At 42.7% G+C, this 16,767-nt stretch overlaps 8 protein-coding genes across 8 annotated transcripts in view; 2 read left to right on the top strand and 6 right to left on the bottom strand.

Moving 5' to 3' along the window:
* The window catches only part of LOC310868729 (protein NLRC3-like), a gene marked incomplete at both ends in the record, with an annotated part of 171,643 nt that overhangs the window by 120,745 nt on the left and 34,131 nt on the right, over positions 1-16,767 (top strand). The window lies entirely within an intron of this gene.
* Positions 43-453, bottom strand: LOC310869169 (histone H3.2; the record flags this gene model as incomplete). The annotated part of the gene is made up of 1 exon (XM_083779781.1): positions 43-453. The coding sequence occupies one exon, from the start codon at positions 451-453 to the stop codon at positions 43-45; it is 411 nt and encodes a 136-aa protein (XP_083635907.1).
* LOC310869170 (histone H2A-like) lies at positions 1,362-1,745 on the top strand (the record flags this gene model as incomplete). Its single annotated transcript, XM_083779782.1, has 1 exon — positions 1,362-1,745. The coding sequence occupies one exon, from the start codon at positions 1,362-1,364 to the stop codon at positions 1,743-1,745; it is 384 nt and encodes a 127-aa protein (XP_083635908.1).
* On the bottom strand, positions 2,699-3,158 carry LOC310869172 (histone H2B 1/2-like; the record flags this gene model as incomplete). Its single annotated transcript, XM_083779784.1, has 1 exon — positions 2,699-3,158. One exon carries the CDS (start codon positions 3,156-3,158, stop codon positions 2,781-2,783), a length of 378 nt encoding a protein of 125 aa, XP_083635910.1. The 3' UTR covers positions 2,699-2,780.
* LOC310869174 (histone H4) lies at positions 4,892-5,203 on the bottom strand (the record flags this gene model as incomplete). The annotated part of the gene is made up of 1 exon (XM_083779786.1): positions 4,892-5,203. The coding sequence occupies one exon, from the start codon at positions 5,201-5,203 to the stop codon at positions 4,892-4,894; it is 312 nt and encodes a 103-aa protein (XP_083635912.1).
* Positions 9,456-16,767, bottom strand: part of LOC310869175 (histone H3.2) — a gene marked incomplete at its 3' end in the record, with an annotated part of 214,952 nt that continues 207,640 nt past the window's right edge. The window contains exon 3 of the mRNA XM_083779787.1: positions 9,456-9,882. Within this exon, the coding sequence (XP_083635913.1) occupies positions 9,456-9,866 (411 nt within the window). The 5' untranslated portion in view covers positions 9,867-9,882. The remainder of the gene's footprint in view (positions 9,883-16,767) is intronic.
* LOC310869164 (histone H1-like) lies at positions 10,521-11,165 on the bottom strand (the record flags this gene model as incomplete). The annotated part of the gene is made up of 1 exon (XM_083779775.1): positions 10,521-11,165. The coding sequence occupies one exon, from the start codon at positions 11,163-11,165 to the stop codon at positions 10,521-10,523; it is 645 nt and encodes a 214-aa protein (XP_083635901.1).
* On the bottom strand, positions 13,910-14,293 carry LOC310869171 (histone H2A-like; the record flags this gene model as incomplete). The annotated part of the gene is made up of 1 exon (XM_083779783.1): positions 13,910-14,293. One exon carries the CDS (start codon positions 14,291-14,293, stop codon positions 13,910-13,912), a length of 384 nt encoding a protein of 127 aa, XP_083635909.1.

Genomic DNA, 16,767 nt, shown 5'->3' with positions numbered 1-16,767 from the left:
AGAGCCGTTTTGGTTGTTTTTTCTTTTCAGTGACAGATTAGTCTAAGCACGTTCTCCGCGGATACGACGGGCCAGCTGGATGTCTTTGGGCATGATGGTCACCCTCTTGGCGTGGATGGCGCACAGGTTGGTGTCTTCAAACAGACCAACCAGATAAGCCTCGGCGGACTCCTGGAGAGCCATGACGGCGGAGCTCTGGAAGCGCAGGTCGGTCTTGAAGTCCTGTGCGATCTCCCTCACCAGGCGCTGGAAGGGCAGCTTGCGGATTAGCAGCTCGGTGGATTTCTGATAACGACGGATTTCCCTCAGAGCCACTGTACCGGGACGGTAACGATGAGGCTTCTTCACTCCACCGGTCGCCGGCGCGCTCTTACGAGCTGCCTTGGTGGCGAGCTGCTTCCTGGGCGCTTTGCCGCCAGTGGACTTACGAGCTGTCTGCTTAGTTCTTGCCATTGTATGTTGTTATCTTCTAAAGAAGTTGGGGATAGAATGCTTAATGCTGCGCAAACCGCTGCTTTTATTTGCGCTTCTGAGACGCCGTTGTTCTCTGATTGGTCAGTGGTCAGGGACCTCCTTGTTTAGGGATGCACCACTTGCACCGATTGGAGGGGTCTGGACTGGGGCTGCTGTAATAGTAGTTTCCAACAAACTGAACAAAGAAAATACTTTGCTCTATGTTGTATGCCTGGGAGTAAAGAGGCAAATAAATAAGCAAAATGTATTTATACATACATTATATAGTCACACAGCTATTTCATGTGGTAAAACTTTCAATATTTGGACATTTCGCTGCTTTGATGCAGAGAACAATGTGCATGAACTTGAATATAGGCACGGTAATCCATGAAATGTGACAATAAATATAGGCTAAATGTAAAGGATATGCAGATTTCCTACAAAGTATTACTACCACATAATATGGGTGTATAATATGCTTAGTTACAAGACAAAGACAGTCAGTTTAGAGTTTATAATAAGACGCTCATATTACACGTGGCTTATTATTTACAAGCGGTATGGAACTGTTAGATTCTTGACATTTTATCTTTCTCTCTAAAGTTAACAGGAGTTGTAGTAAAGAGAAAACTGCTGCATTTTATCTCATTGGATCTGAGACGTCTCTGGTCAGGAACCTCCTGTTTTGGGAGGAGCAGTTCATGCCACTACTACTGATTGGTTGCAAATTCATACACACTCACCACTCAGCCCGCGCTCTCATCCGTTTCTATGATTGGTGGGGCGCACACCCGCACATACAGACAGTACTATTCTCTGTGTTGTTGAAGGTATAAAAGGTCTCGCGCGCCTCTCCTCCTGCACATTTCTTTCACATTCAACAGCAGAAATAAATCTACTACGAAATGAGTGGCCGAGGAAAAACCGGAGGAAAGGCCAGGGCGAAGGCTAAGACCCGCTCATCCCGTGCCGGGCTCCAGTTCCCTGTGGGTCGTGTTCACAGGCTGCTGCGCAAAGGCAACTATGGCCAGAGAGTAGGCGCCGGAGCTCCAGTGTACCTCGCTGCGGTGCTCGAGTATCTGACCGCTGAGATTTTGGAATTGGCTGGAAACGCTGCCCGTGACAACAAGAAGACTCGTATCATCCCCCGTCACCTCCAGCTGGCCGTCCGCAACGACGAGGAGCTCAATAAACTTCTGGGTGGAGTGACCATCGCTCAGGGCGGTGTGCTGCCCAACATCCAGGCTGTTCTGCTCCCCAAGAAGACCGAGAAAGCCTCCAAGAAATAATTTGCTTCATTAGTTCAATTCAATCAACCCACAAAGGCTCTTTTAAGAGCCACCCACAATTTCATCAAAGAATTTTTATGCCATTATACAATTGCTTATCATTTGTATGTTTATATTATATTCCACTATTGGTCTTCAATAGGGGCAAACACGCATAACTGTAAACATGTCATCATTTTAAATCGGCACTTAAATATTTCAGACCGTACCTACACCGCAAAAAGGTTATTTGTACCCTGCTTACAAAAAACCTAAGGTTAGTGCGGAATGTGGCGATGACCCCCAATATTTAGTGCTGTCAATTATTTATCAACGGAGCGACCCCTTGTCATATGATTATGAACCAAACGCTGCATAATGAAGTAAACATTTGGCAATCTTATATATCAATTAAAACTATTTCCAAAAGCAAATAATTCCTTCAACCATGGATTCAATAATCTTGATGTAGTCCTGAATTTTACAGCCACATTAACACAACGAATAGCCTGCTAAAAACACCCGCACGCATAGTAAAGAAAAAGGTGTGTGTATGTGCACACACATGCGCATGCACGCGCATGTGTGTGGTAGGGGGGGGAGGGGTTTGGCAACGCAGCGAAGAATGCCTGTCCTGTCCTCCCTTACGTCCTCGGAACAAAGATAAATAAACGAGGCTTTGCCTTTCTAAATCACTCACTTTTATAAACTCAACTACAGCGTTACTCAAATGTCAGGTCGCGGGTACATCATCAGCCCTTAACTATCCGTCACGAATAGAATACAGGCTTATTTCATAATTTAATTACAATTTGAAAATACACCTCATAATAATAACATACACTACAATATGTAGCGTTTGTGTAATAACTTTAAGATATCTAGATTTTCACAAGATTATACTTCATAAATCATTCACTTTTCCAACATTGTCTTATTACTTTAGGCTCTGGGAATAGTTGGCCATTTGCTTATTATAGTAATAAGATGAACTCTTTCTTGGAAAAGATGGGTGGTCCTTAAAAGGACCGTTGTGTTTAGAGCAGAGAGAACAGTTTACTTGGAGCTGGTGTACTTGGTCACAGCCTTGGTGCCTTCAGACACGGCGTGCTTGGCCAGCTCACCGGGGAGCAGCAGGCGGACGGCGGTCTGAATCTCCCTGGATGAGATGGTGCGGCGCTTGTTGTAGTGAGCCAGTTTGGAGGCTTCACCGGCGATGCGCTCAAAGATGTCGTTGACGAAGGAGTTCATGATGCCCATGGCCTTGGAAGAGACACCGGTGTCAGGATGGACCTGCTTCAGGACCTTGTATATGTAGATGGCATAACTCTCCTTCCTCCCCTTTCTGCGCTTCTTGCCGCCCTTCGTGGCGGTCTTGGTGACGGCGCCCTTCTTGGAGCCCTTCTTGGGCGCTGGCTTTGCTACTTCAGGCATGTTTCTTTCTCAGTGGAACGAAGAGAAGAAGTGATAAGTGGTTGGCGTTGCACCAGTATTTATAGCACGGCTATGCAAATTATGTGTGCGACTCCCACTGTATGATTGGCTGATCTGATCCTGCCACAAAGAGGGTGGTGTCTTGTCTTTGTTCCTGCATACTGTTTTCCCGCTCGTGCAACATGGTGAGGGGTTAATATACATTTAGTAAATTAAGAATGTACAGATATTTTGGGTATTAGGCTATTATGTTTTTCCATATTTCCCCCTGATCTATCTATAATCTAGATGTTCATTAAGACAGAGTTAATGAATTGTTATTAATTGATAATATTTCTGCTCTTCTGTTCTTATAAAGCCAAAATAGAGAGCTGGCAGTGGCAGGCTCACACAGGCCTGTGTGAGTGTGCGCGTACGTGCATGAGTGTGAGTGTGCGTGTGTGCTCTTCCCATTCCTAGTCTGTTTATTCAAAACTGTTTGTGGCTCCAACTATTACACCCAGTCAGAGGTCTGTGTGTATTATTAAGCACTTCATATCTTGATAAAACTCGAAAAATACATAGCCTACAAAACGAGCACATAGGGCAGGCTTACCAAATGACAAGTGAGCAGCCGAGCATACCTCTCTCACAACGCATTCACGGTATTGTGGACCAACAACTCACGTCCTGTTCAGAACACCCGTAAATAAACGTCTGAATCAGGACGAGTCTAATATGACATTCCATACTACCCTTTAATTTAACTATTGTATTAAAGGACCACTTCACCACTAACCTATCTTCATATAATAGGTCCTCACTAATAATCATGATAAAATGGCGAAATTGTTTTCTACTCGGTCTGTGTCTCATAGGAGGGCTGTGGGCAGTTCAGAAACCGTCTTCCAGTGACATCAATGGGGAATACAAGCTAATAGAAACTGCAGGCTTTCTAGTCCTGAAAAGTTGCAATGCGAAAATGGAACAATGAAATAATCTGTCTAATGATGTCACTGGAAGACGGTTTCTAAACTGCCCACATCCGTCCTATGAGACACAGACCGAGTAGGAAAAAAATGTACAAAAGACTGAGTAGGGAAAAAAATCGTGTGATTTTATCATGATTATTAGTGAAGATTATTATAAGAAGTTAAAAAGTGGTCCTTTAACAGACCTGATGGGGCAATTATTTTACAAACAGACCTTGCCAAATGGAGAGTAGTTAAGACTAATACAATTACAATTTACAATTTAGGCATTTAGCAGACGCTCTTAATCCAGAGCGATTTACATTTAAGCAAGAACAAAAGCATGGGAATACATCACATAAAAGCATTTATCATGAAACATGCGTAAGCTAAGAAAGTTACAGTGGAATATCTATATAATGAAACTATACATACACTATACATATAAACCATTATAGTGCTGTCTACATAACATGCTATAAGTCTGTGTCAAATGCTATCTAAGCCAACAGAAATGCTATCTAAGGGGTTAGGGTAAGTGCTATGGGCCATGATGGAGTCTGAAAAGGTGGGTTTTCAGGCTACGGCGGAAGATTGGGAGTGATGCTGCAGTTCTGACTGCAATGGGAAGTGAATGGGAAATATATAGCTAGACAAATGAGATTAATAAATAGTTGCTGTATGGCAATGCATTTAAAAGATAAGTCTGAATAAACTCTTTAAAGAAGGTGTGGGTGGCTCTTAAAAGAGCCTTTGGGTTGTTGGTAAATCAAGTCAGCATCATTAACCTCCGAAGCCGTACAGAGTACGTCCCTGTCTCTTCAGAGCATAGACAACATCCATGGCGGTCACGGTCTTTCTCTTGGCGTGCTCGGTGTAGGTGACGGCGTCACGGATAACGTTCTCAAGGAACACCTTGAGGACACCTCGGGTTTCCTCGTAGATCAGACCGGAGATACGCTTCACACCGCCACGGCGAGCCAGACGGCGGATAGCGGGCTTGGTGATTCCCTGGATGTTATCGCGCAGCACCTTGCGATGGCGCTTGGCGCCTCCCTTTCCAAGTCCCTTGCCTCCTTTTCCTCGGCCTGACATTTTTTGAGTTCAACTGTAGTTGCAGTTAGAAAACTGAGTGATTTGAAAGTTCAGCGCCGTGCCGTTTTATGTGTGTTCTGAGGACGTAAGGGAGGACATGCAGAGCGAGCTGTGGGCTGCGTGGGCGTTACTAACTCCGCCCCCCACAACACACACGCGCACACACACACACACACACACACATACACAAAACTACTGTAGCTTTATCGCATTATTTGTATATTTGTATTCTTTTTTCAGTGACAAAATCCACATTAGTACGGCAGCCGGGGTTGTGGGTGGGAAATTTGGTATATATATATATTATAATTTTTTTGGTATTGGTCTTAATGAATCCACTTGCTGACCGGCTGTGGTATTGAGCAATTGTCCATATGTGACCGTACCATTGACATCCTGTATAAGGCAAACATGTCAAACTTTAATTATGCTATGTGATGTATTATGACTACCCTTCCGAGCACTGGGTCATATCTATTTCTACATTTCATGACTTCATGTCTTGCTTATTTTTGTAACTAGGCAATTTAAATTGCACAATGACATAATTCTGATGATGTAAAGGTGGACACGTTATCTTTTTTACTATTGTTATTTTGAAAAAAACATTGAACCAAAATCCAAGGCAGAGTGTCAATATTCATTAGGGATGAGGATATATAAGAATACATGAATAATAAAATAAGTGTCAGGGGTGAAAAGTTTGGGAGAACATCAGCATAAATAGGCCAGCAGCAGCAATTGTACCTACCCCCTTAGATAGCATTTCTGTAGACTTAGATAGCATCTGATACAGATTATAGCATGTTATGTAGACGGCACTATAATTGCATTGTATATAGTCATAGCACGCCATAGTACATATGTACTGTATAGCATAGTAGTATATATAATATATAGCTTATATGTATGGTCTCATAATATAGATATTCCACTGTTACTTTCTTAGCTTGCACATGTTTTATGATAAATGCTTTTGTGATGTATTCCCATGTTTTTGTTCCTGATTATTGTAAATCGCTCTGGATTAAGAGCGTCTGCTAAATGCCTAAATTGTAAATCCTTATGCCCATTATAAAAAAATAATAACCTTTTAAACTGGTTATTATTCCAGTGATAATTACGTAAACAAGTAAAGATAGGATACTCTTATAAAATAATGTGGTTGGCTCTTAAAAGAGCCTTTTTGGGTATAAAGATGGAGCAGGCAGTTTACTTCTTTTTGGGAGCTGCCTTCTTTGTTGCTTTGGGTTTGGCAACCTTGGCTGGAACTTTCTTGGCTGCTGCGGGCTTCTTAGCTACTTTCTTGGGGCTCAAGGTGGCCTTCTTCAGGCTTTTAGCTGCTACTTTCTTGGCGGCTGGCTTCTTGGGTGATTTATTTGTGGCCGAGGGCTTCTTTGCCGACACCTTCCTGGGCTTCTTAGCCGCTACGGGTTTCTTGGCTGCAGCAGGCTTCATTGCTTTAACTGCTTTCTTAGCAGGAGGTTTCTTCACCTTCACCGCTTCTGAACTCTTGTTCATTTTGAAAGAGCCGGACGCACCGGTACCTTTGAGCTGGTTCAGGGTGCCTTTAGCGACCAGGCTCCTGACGGCGATCTTAACGCGGGCCTTGTTCTTCTCAACATCGTAGCCACCGGCAGTCAGAGCCTTCTTGACCGCAGCCAGGGACACACCGCTCCGCTCCTTGGAGGCGGACACGGCCTTGACAACCAGATCAGCGACGCTGGGACCGGTCTTCTTGGGTCTGGGTGCTGCCTTCTCTTTGGCGGCCTTGACCGGTGACGGAGCTGGTGCGACTTCTGCCATTATTGTATCAGCTAGTAGGTTGTTGTTGTTCCTCAAGTAAACTCTCACAGACTGATGCTGAACGCTCTGAAGGGGCTGGACTTAAACACCACATGAGAACCATGTAGAGTCAACACACACGCCCTCTTCTCTCTTGTGCCACTTGTGTTTTCTCCTCGATTAAAACAAGTTATAACAAACTACTGTGTGGATTATTTAATGCGACAAATACCTGACCAGTTAACACACATGTGCCTTTCTTTCATCAATATATCTAAGATGAAAGCAGTTCACTCCTTTTTAGTAATAAACTCAAAACATCACCCTTCTACAGTCAGAGCACAGTGTTGCCTCTGTAATTCTTCTTCTAAAATAGTCTAAACTATGTTGTAATAACAACAATACTCACAATCAATTTAGTAGACATTCCTGGTGACGCGATACCATGAACTATACTTTTGTTATGTCATCCATTTTGCTATAAATATAATGTTTTCTGACCGCAGTAAACACACTCCTGTTCAAGGAAAGCATGATGGTGGACTTGATCTCAAATTCCAATGACATAATGCCATTTGTTGGGAAAACTTGATTTATTTTGGACAGTGACTCACTGTGATCAGAAAACTAAGCGTGTATAAATCTACAATCAATCGTATCTCTGTATATTTGATTATGGAGAAAACACACATCTAGGTAGGCCTAGATACTTCATGATGCAATGTGTCATGCTGCAAAACATTTCATGATTAACTCATCATTGAGCTCTAAATAAAACCAGTAAGACGCATGAGGGTGAGAAGCTAAAGGGCCTTAATTTTCGGTCCTGTTGAGTTTTTGCCGGCTGCTGGGCTCAGCTGCACTAATAACTTTGGGGCAGGCCTGTCTAGAGTTTGAATAGTCTATAATCTAGTATAATCTAGTCTAGTCTATAATAACGACACAATTCAATTAATTTCAAAAAAGCTTTATTGACATGTGTTTACATTGCCAAAGCAAGTGTCAAAATCGAATTAAAATGGGAAAAGTATACATTTGGAGGGGTACATCATTTTGAAAACAGAGATATACATTGCATCGTTATATACATGTTATACAGGGTATAAAGCTTTTTTGGTCATTTTGGTACAAATAGCAGCATTTCTTTGCAACACAAAGCACACAAAAAAGCTCAATGCCGGCAGCCGGTGAGCAAGTGGATTCATGGATGTATGTATGCAATATTTTAGGCCAATAAAAAAATACTATATACCAAATGTACCACTTTAAACAAAATAAGCCTGTCAGCTTTTGGAATACATGATAAAACCAGCTGGCACATATTAACGCAGTCACTATTGCAAGAAAGGTCTTTGGAACGCCATGCACCAACCTTGTGTAAGTTATTTTAGCTCATGTATTGGTGTCACATTTGTTTTACAAATATATTTCGGTATGAATAAGAAATAAGGATAAGAAAATTAGTTACACATGGGTACATTGACTGGAATTGACTGTGGCACATGTGCGTTAGAGTTAGACAATACATTTAGCACACTTTGAATACCAACACAAATACTAGGAACATGCTCAACCCCCACCTCCACTTTGAGAAGCCACTGATAGTTATGTAGATTAGATTTACACCAAAACTCTACACTTGCTTTGTACAGCACTACACCAGAGGTAGCCCTACTGGTTTTAAACCCTGCCATTTTTACAGCAATATGGGAAAATCATCTTTCCTATATTCTGCAGCACTTGCCTTCCAGCCTCAAGCTGATCAGTTCCTTCGAAAACTTTAAATGCACATTAAAAAGATGGTTGGCTGATAAACATGACCTAATATTTTAACTCTATACTGACCGTTTAGATTAGAATAGGTTAAAAATAAGACAAAATCTAGTTTGTATTGGTTGGGTTTTTTGTGTTTTTGTTTCCTGCCCCCTTTCCCCAAAAGGAACAGGGTCAACTGGTATTCTGTTTTGTTACTCCCCATGTCCCCTTTCCCCCAAAAGGACCACTACGGATAACTGTATAGTTATAATTATGTACATTAGATTTACACCAAAACTCTCTACACTTGCTTTGTACAGAAGAGTCTCATTCCAGGACTATGAATATCTGATGATTTGGTTTGTGTGAAGCATCATTCAACACAATGGAAAAATGACACTTGTCCACCCCAAGGTGGAGCTGAATGTCTAAGTAATTGAAAAATGTGCATGTTGATCACATTTAATTCCTAGTTTAATTTAGTTACCGGTAGTTGTATTGTTATATATTTCTGATTATGAAAGGAGGATAACTCATTAAATTATCACTCAAAGCATTAGTTGATGTAGCAAATAATCTGAAGAGGCGGGGAACTTAAGCAGTTTGTGGCTTTTTGTCATGTTAGTTGAACGTGCATGATAAAGGAATAATTTCACTTAAAATAACACATTTGGTGGCTCTTAAAAGAGCCTTTTTGGGGTTGTGACAGAGTTTAAGCACGTTCTCCGCGGATACGACGGGCCAGCTGGATGTCTTTGGGCATGATGGTCACCCTCTTGGCGTGGATGGCGCACAGATTGGTGTCTTCAAACAGACCGACCAGATAGGCCTCGGCCGACTCCTGGAGAGCCATAACGGCGGAGCTCTGGAAGCGCAGGTCGGTCTTGAAGTCCTGAGCGATCTCCCTCACCAGGCGCTGGAAGGGTAGCTTGCGGATCAGCAGCTCGGTGGATTTCTGGTAACGACGGATCTCCCGCAGAGCCACTGTACCGGGACGGTAACGGTGAGGTTTCTTCACACCACCGGTCGCCGGAGCGCTCTTACGAGCTGCCTTGGTGGCGAGTTGTTTCCTGGGCGCTTTGCCACCGGTAGACTTACGAGCGGTCTGCTTAGTTCTTGCCATTTTATCTCTCTGTAAACTGTAAAGTTGTACTTTAATAAAAATGAGCAAATTGCACAAGCTGCAGCCTTTTATCTCATCGGCTCTGACCTTCTCCGATTGGTCTCTGGTCAGAAACCTCCTTCTTTGGGAGGAGCCGATCGCGCCACTAGTAGTGATTGGTGGGTAGTTCATACACACTGAGCCCGCGCTCTCGTCCGTTTCTATGATTGGTGGGGCGCACAGCCGCACATAGACTTTTACAAAGATGAACATATTAACATAAATATAATATAATAAAATAGGGTTAATATTTTAACAGTATTTTTTACGTTTTTCCCGTTTACATGCACAAATGGTGTTTAATACATGCCTTCTCGTTCAATTTGGACTAGGCCACAAATTGCTAATGTTGTTTTATGCTGCACTGTTCCACCTTATCATGGTTTTATGCGCTCAATTGTAGGTTATAATTAATATAACTGCTGAATTATTTATTTCGGCTAGTGTCGTTTCCCCATGAGTAATCAATTGTTTTGTCGAAGGTTAACTGTTCCTCTAAACATATTTGCTTGGCAAGTTGGCAACTATATTAAATAAAGGAACTTTCTTTAAAATAAGTTGTGGGTGGCTCTTAAAAGAGCCTTTGTGGGGTAAAACAGGCGGTTGTGTGGATGTTTACTTCTTCTTGGCGGCTGCCTTCTTGGGTTTCGCCGCCTTGGGCTTTGCTACCTTCTTTGCTGGGGCTTTCTTAGCGGCTGCGGGCTTCTTCACCTTCTTGGGACTCTTTGTCGCCTTCTTGGGACTCTTGGCTGCTGGTTTCTTTGCAGCGGCAGGCTTCTTTGCAGCGGCAGGCTTCTTTGCAGCTACAGGCTTCTTTGCCTTCTTTGGAGATTTCTTAGCGGCTGCGGGTTTCTTGGCTGCTGCCTTCTTCGGGGATTTCTTTGCCGCCGCGGGTTTTTTGGCTGCCGGCTTATTGGGTTTGACTGCTTTCTTCGCTGGTTTCTTTGCCTTAGGTGCTTCCTTGCTCATCTTGAAAGAGCCAGATGCTCCGGCACCTTTGGTCTGAACCAGGGTGCCTTTAGCGACCAGGCTCTTGACAGCGATCTTAACGCGGGCCTTGTTCTTCTCGACATCATAGCCGCCGGCAGCCAGAGCTTTCTTGACTGCAGCCAGGGACACACCTTTGCGTTCCTTGGAGGCGGACACGGCCTTGACGACAAGCTCAGCGACGCTGGGACCGGTCTTCTTGGTTCGGGGTGCTGCCTTCTTCTTGGCGGCTTTAGCCGGGGAGACGGCGGGAGCTGGAGCGACTTCTGCCATTCTGTAGTGGTTGGTTCGAGTTTCAGATGCACTGACAGAACTAAACTCTTAGTAGAGAATGTTTTAAGAGGAGGAGGAGGTGGAACTTAAATGATATGTGAGAACGATGTAGACTCAACCCACTAGGTCCCAACTCTGTGCTGCAGAATACTGACACAGTTGTGTTTTCTCTACAACTAAAACTAAGTAAAATACATACAAATAAATGGATTAAAGTCATACAAAAAACTCGAGCAGATAGCAGACGAGTTTAGCTTCACAATCAAATCATGTGGAGCGCTGAGGAGTCCTGTGTTTTGTATAGGGACGTTTAAAACCTCACTTGTACACCCTTGCATGTACAGTTGTTTGTCAACTTTCCTCTGTCATTTGTCTTTTAAAATATTTTAAACATATGATACCCTGTTCCATATTTCCTGCAGAGCAAGCAGAGATGTCTGGGTTTGGAATAAAAGTAAAACTAGTCGTTTGTGGTGAAGATTTTTGTTTTTAATGTACAACTTTCCAGTGTCTGCAAACACAGCTGTTGGCACTTTATCTTACCCTGCTAAGCTCTTGTTTTGTGATGAGAAATCGGACAATTTCACACTTGTGAATGTATAATTTATATGTATGCAATACTTTTGTGATTATATGTATCACAAAACATGACATAGCTCAATAAAATGTAAAATAGAAACACCACACAACTTATAGGCATACAGTTATATATATATATAGGATTTATATATATTTTTTATTATATATAATTACATACACAATAGGAGAGTAAACAAATTGAATGATGAGACTTTTTGTTTGCCACTTCTAACATGTCTTACATTCCACTGGTTCTATTTTTATTTTTAAGATAAATTGTGTGGAATAGAGCTATTAATTTGAATTGAAATATAGACTTACCCTAAATGTTTATTATCATATACCCCTAGTCTCTAGTGAGACAATAGACCAGGCAGGCTATTGTCCTGCTAAAATAGTATTTTAGCAGGACATTATGTACGCTCATTCAGCTCCGGAGCTACAGAATGAGGGAACATACTGGGGCTAGCTTGAGTGACAATAATATTGGGGGTCATCGCTACGTTCCCCACTTAACTTAGGTTTATTGTAAGCAGGGAACAAATAGCCTTTGTGCGGGGAGGCAAACATGGTATACGGTCTGAAATATTGAGTTGCAGATTTACGTGTTTAAAGTTGTGTCTGCAACTTGATCTCCTACACAAATTCTCCCAGACATGGGCCCTGACAGTGAACCTAACTAAGACTAAAATCATGATATTTCAAAAAAGGCCCAGCCGCCAAAACCACCAATTTTTCCTAAATACAACCCCACTAGAACAAACAAAAAACTATACCTACCTTGGCCTAAACATCAGCAGCACAGGGAACTACAACCAAGCTGTAAAGGACCTGAGAGACAAGGCAAGAAGGGCATTCTATGCCATCAAAAGAAACATCAAAATAGACATCCCAATTAAAACCTGGCTTAAAATACTGGACTCTGTGATAGAACCAATTTCCCTCTATGGTTGCGAGATCTGGGGACCTTTAGCAAACCATGACCTTGAAAAATGGGATAAACACCAAACCGAGACCCTACACACAGAACTCTGCAAATCCATTCTCCGTACCCAGCGGAAAACACCAAATAATGCATGCAGGGCAGAATTAGGACGATACCCACTCATAATCAAAAAAAAAAAAGAGAGCACTTAAGTTCTACAACCACCTAAAAGAAAGTGACCTAGAGGCACTCCATAACAAGGCACTCACACACAGTGAAACTCTAGAGAGATGCCCCCTCAGCCACCTGGCCCTGGAACTCCGGGCACAAACACAAACAGAGCCACGAGATAGAAAACCCATTGGACTAAACCAAATTATAAAACAGCAAAAGGAAAACTATCTGACACACTGGAAAGAAGCAACACAAAAGCAGAGTAAACTAGAATGCTATCTGGCCCTAAACAGAGAATACACAGTGGCAGAATACCTGAACACCGTGACCGACCCAAAACAAAGAAAAATCTTAACTAGGTACAGACTCAGTGAGCACAGTCTTGCGATCGAGAAAGGCCGTCATGCGTCATAGGCAGACGTGTATCCCGAGAGAAGACAGACTATGCACTCACTGCACACAAAATGAAGTGGAAACCGAGCTACACTTCCTAACCATCTGTCCATTGTACCAAGACATCAGAGACACATACTTCCCACTGATTACAACCACACACAGAGATTTTGAAAACATGACCAATGACAAAAAAATCCCATATCTGCTGGGCGAAGTACAACAATGTGCAAACACAGCAGCAAGATTTGTGAGTTGCTGCGATAGAAGGATATCAAATGGAACACAACCACCCTAAAGACTAAGCATTGTGTATATTCCTGCACTATACCTGCATCGAGTGACCTGGGTACATAGAATTTGATCTATTGAAGATTCTGACCTTCAAATGTACATATTTTTTGTATTGATTGTATTGCTGTATTGTTCTTTCTGCTTTGGCAATGTAAACGTATGTTTTCTCATGCCAATAAAGCCCTTTGAATTGAATTGTCTGCCCATCAATCCACCTGCACCTAGTACCCCTATTGAAGACCCATGACGTTAGTGGAATATATTTATAATATAAACATACAAATGAGTAATTGTATAATGGCATAAGAGACTCTTTGGTGAAATTGTGGGTGGCTCTTAAAAGAGCCTTTGTGGGGTTCGTTAAACGAATGAAGCAGATTTATTTCTTGGAGGCTTTCTCGGTCTTCTTGGGGAGCAGAACAGCCTGGATGTTGGGCAGCACACCGCCCTGAGCGATGGTCACTCCACCCAGAAGTTTGTTGAGCTCCTCGTCGTTGCGGACGGCCAGCTGGAGGTGACGGGGGATGATACGAGTCTTCTTGTTGTCACGGGCAGCGTTTCCAGCCAACTCTAGAATCTCAGCGGTCAGATATTCGAGCACCGCAGCGAGGTACACTGGCGCTCCGGCACCGACTCTCTGGCCATAGTTGCCTTTGCGCAGCAACCTGTGAACACGACCCACGGGGAACTGGAGCCCGGCACGGGATGAGCGGGTCTTAGCCTTCGCCCTGGCCTTTCCTCCGGTTTTTCCTCGGCCACTCATTTTGTAGTAGGTTTATTTCTGCTTGAATACTGAAGAAAAGTGTTGGTGCCTTGTGGAGAGGCGCGCGAGACCATTTATACCTTCAACAACACAGAGAATAGTACTGTCTGTATGTGCGGGTGTGCGCCCCACCAATCATAGAAACGTATGAGAGAGCGGGCTGAGTGTGTATGAGCTTCCAACCAATCAGTAGTAGTGGCATGAACTGCTCCTCCCAAAACAGGAGGTCCTGACCAGAGACAATGTCTCAGATCCAATGAGATAAAAAGCAGCAGTTTCCTTTTTGTCTGTTAACAGTTTGCAGAATTACAGTAGGCCTACATTTCAAGCACAAACTCAATACAAAGACTGTTAACTGTGAGTGGACGACCCAATTAAGCATTGCACTTGTTTTACAAGAGGGTCCACCTTGTTCAATTCATCAAAACATTTAGAGACATACAAATACACTTCTATATAGTCAAAGAACACGGTGTACTCATGTCCACAGAACACCTTCTGCAAAGAGAACGACCCACGCTTTCAATACCCATCAGTGTTGATTTCGTCGACTAAAACTAAGACGAAAAATTTCGTCAACAACCTTTTTTCACTGACGAAAACTACATGGAAACTAAGCTATGATGACTAAAACTAAATATACTGACAATTTTCTCAAATAAAAACTAGACTAAAATGTTAGGAAGGGGACTAGTGGACAAGAGAGCCAGTATAAGTCATTTTACACTTGGTTGCATGCTGACAATAGATCTACAAGCTCACAACGAGTCACGCGTTGTGAGCTTGTAGATCGGCTATTGTCAGCAAGTGTAAAAACAGTCATTTACGACGGCATCGAGGCCCGCCAGAATACATTTCAGTCGACTAAATAAACTAGATTTAGTCGACTAAAATCTTATGACATTTAGTCGACTAAAACTAGACTAACGGCCCAGGCCGTAGCGTAACGGTCTGGGCACCGGACTGGTGATCCAGTCGCGGTGTGCCGCGGGTTCGACTCCCGGACCCGACACGGCCTTTACCGCATGTCATCCCCCCATCTCTCTCCCGTTTCCTGTCAGCCTACTATCTGTCCCTTAAAAAATCAATAAAAGGCGTAAGCCGCAAAAAAAATATCTTAAAAAAAAAAAAAAAAACTAGACTAACACTAAAACATTCCAGGTGACTAAAATGCGACAAAAACTTTTCAAGAGACTATGACTAAAACTTGCCGCCAAAAACAACACTGCTTTCAATACCCATGTCCACAGAACACCTGCAAGAAGAGACAGATGCTTTCATAATTGTGTGGTTGTTGTTGCACAATCTCAAGGCACACATGGACACTGGTTTAACCTCTGGCATTAAAATCACTTGGAGCAAGTGGTCCTCAAAGTGGGGACGAGGGACCCTCAGGGGTCCTTGAGGGGGGTTCCCAGAAATATTGATTATATCATCAAAATCAGTTTAACCTTTTTTTTTTTTTTACAAAAAAATTAGAACAATTTGGAATGATTTGGAAAAGTCCTCTCCTGGGGGTCTGTGGCAAAATACATGTACATTTGGGGGTCCTCTACATTGTGCGTCAACTTGTGTAATTAGAGGGGCTTCTCCAAAGAGAGACGATGAAACCCCCTCATTCAGTGCGTCTTGTGTTTGCTCAACAGCACGCTGACCGACTCTGTCCTCATGTCAACTCTGATATCTGAGGTCATGGTGGCAGCCAGGCTGCTGTTAACCCTTCATGGTGTCGGCTCACACCGTGTGTGCATGCGCATCCAGGCAGGCGCATGCACGGCCGCATGCACTCTGACTCTGTGGTGTGTGCGTACTGTCTGCCTGGGAGAACTTGGAGAAGACACACACGATAGCCTATTTTAATTAAATCCCTTTATTATAATGAGACTACTTGTGTTTGTATTATTAACTAAATGTGCACTAATGTCAGCAATATGCAATCACAAATAATTAACGTCAACGTTGCACACAATGCAATACAAGGAAGAAACATTAAACATTGTATTGCGCCAGCAGTGGCTGTCTAAGATTTTCTGTAGTTAAACTTTTTGGTACAAGTGGTGGATAATAAAATAAACTTTCTCTCAGTTAAAACAACCCAGAGACAACAGAGCTCGTTTTCCTTGCAGATCATCTCACACCGTCACTGAAATGTTTTCACAAATAAGATGATCGCTACATCATCGAGCAGAAAACCCACAGCATTTTAGCCGAGCCAGAAACGTCCAACATATTGGTCATGGATTGATAATCAGTGTTGCAGAAGGTATTCACACGTTTTAACGTATCAATACTGCAATGAAGAAATACTGGTAATTAGTAAAAGTCCGGAATTCCAAATTGATTTTAGACCAGTACTTTTATTGGTATCAAAACAAGCCTTTTGTACAGGAAACTGTACAAAAGTAAAAGTACTCATGCAGCAGAATGTCCCATTTCACAACTTTTCAAATGTCTAAAATTAACAAAAATTAGGT

Source organism: Protomyctophum parallelum (assembly GCF_964188405.1).
Source record: "Protomyctophum parallelum genome assembly, chromosome: 13".
Lineage (NCBI taxonomy): Eukaryota > Metazoa > Chordata > Actinopteri > Myctophiformes > Myctophidae > Protomyctophum > Protomyctophum parallelum.
The sequence above is the reverse complement of the archived record's forward strand: the minus strand, read 5'-3'. Positions and strand labels throughout refer to the sequence as shown.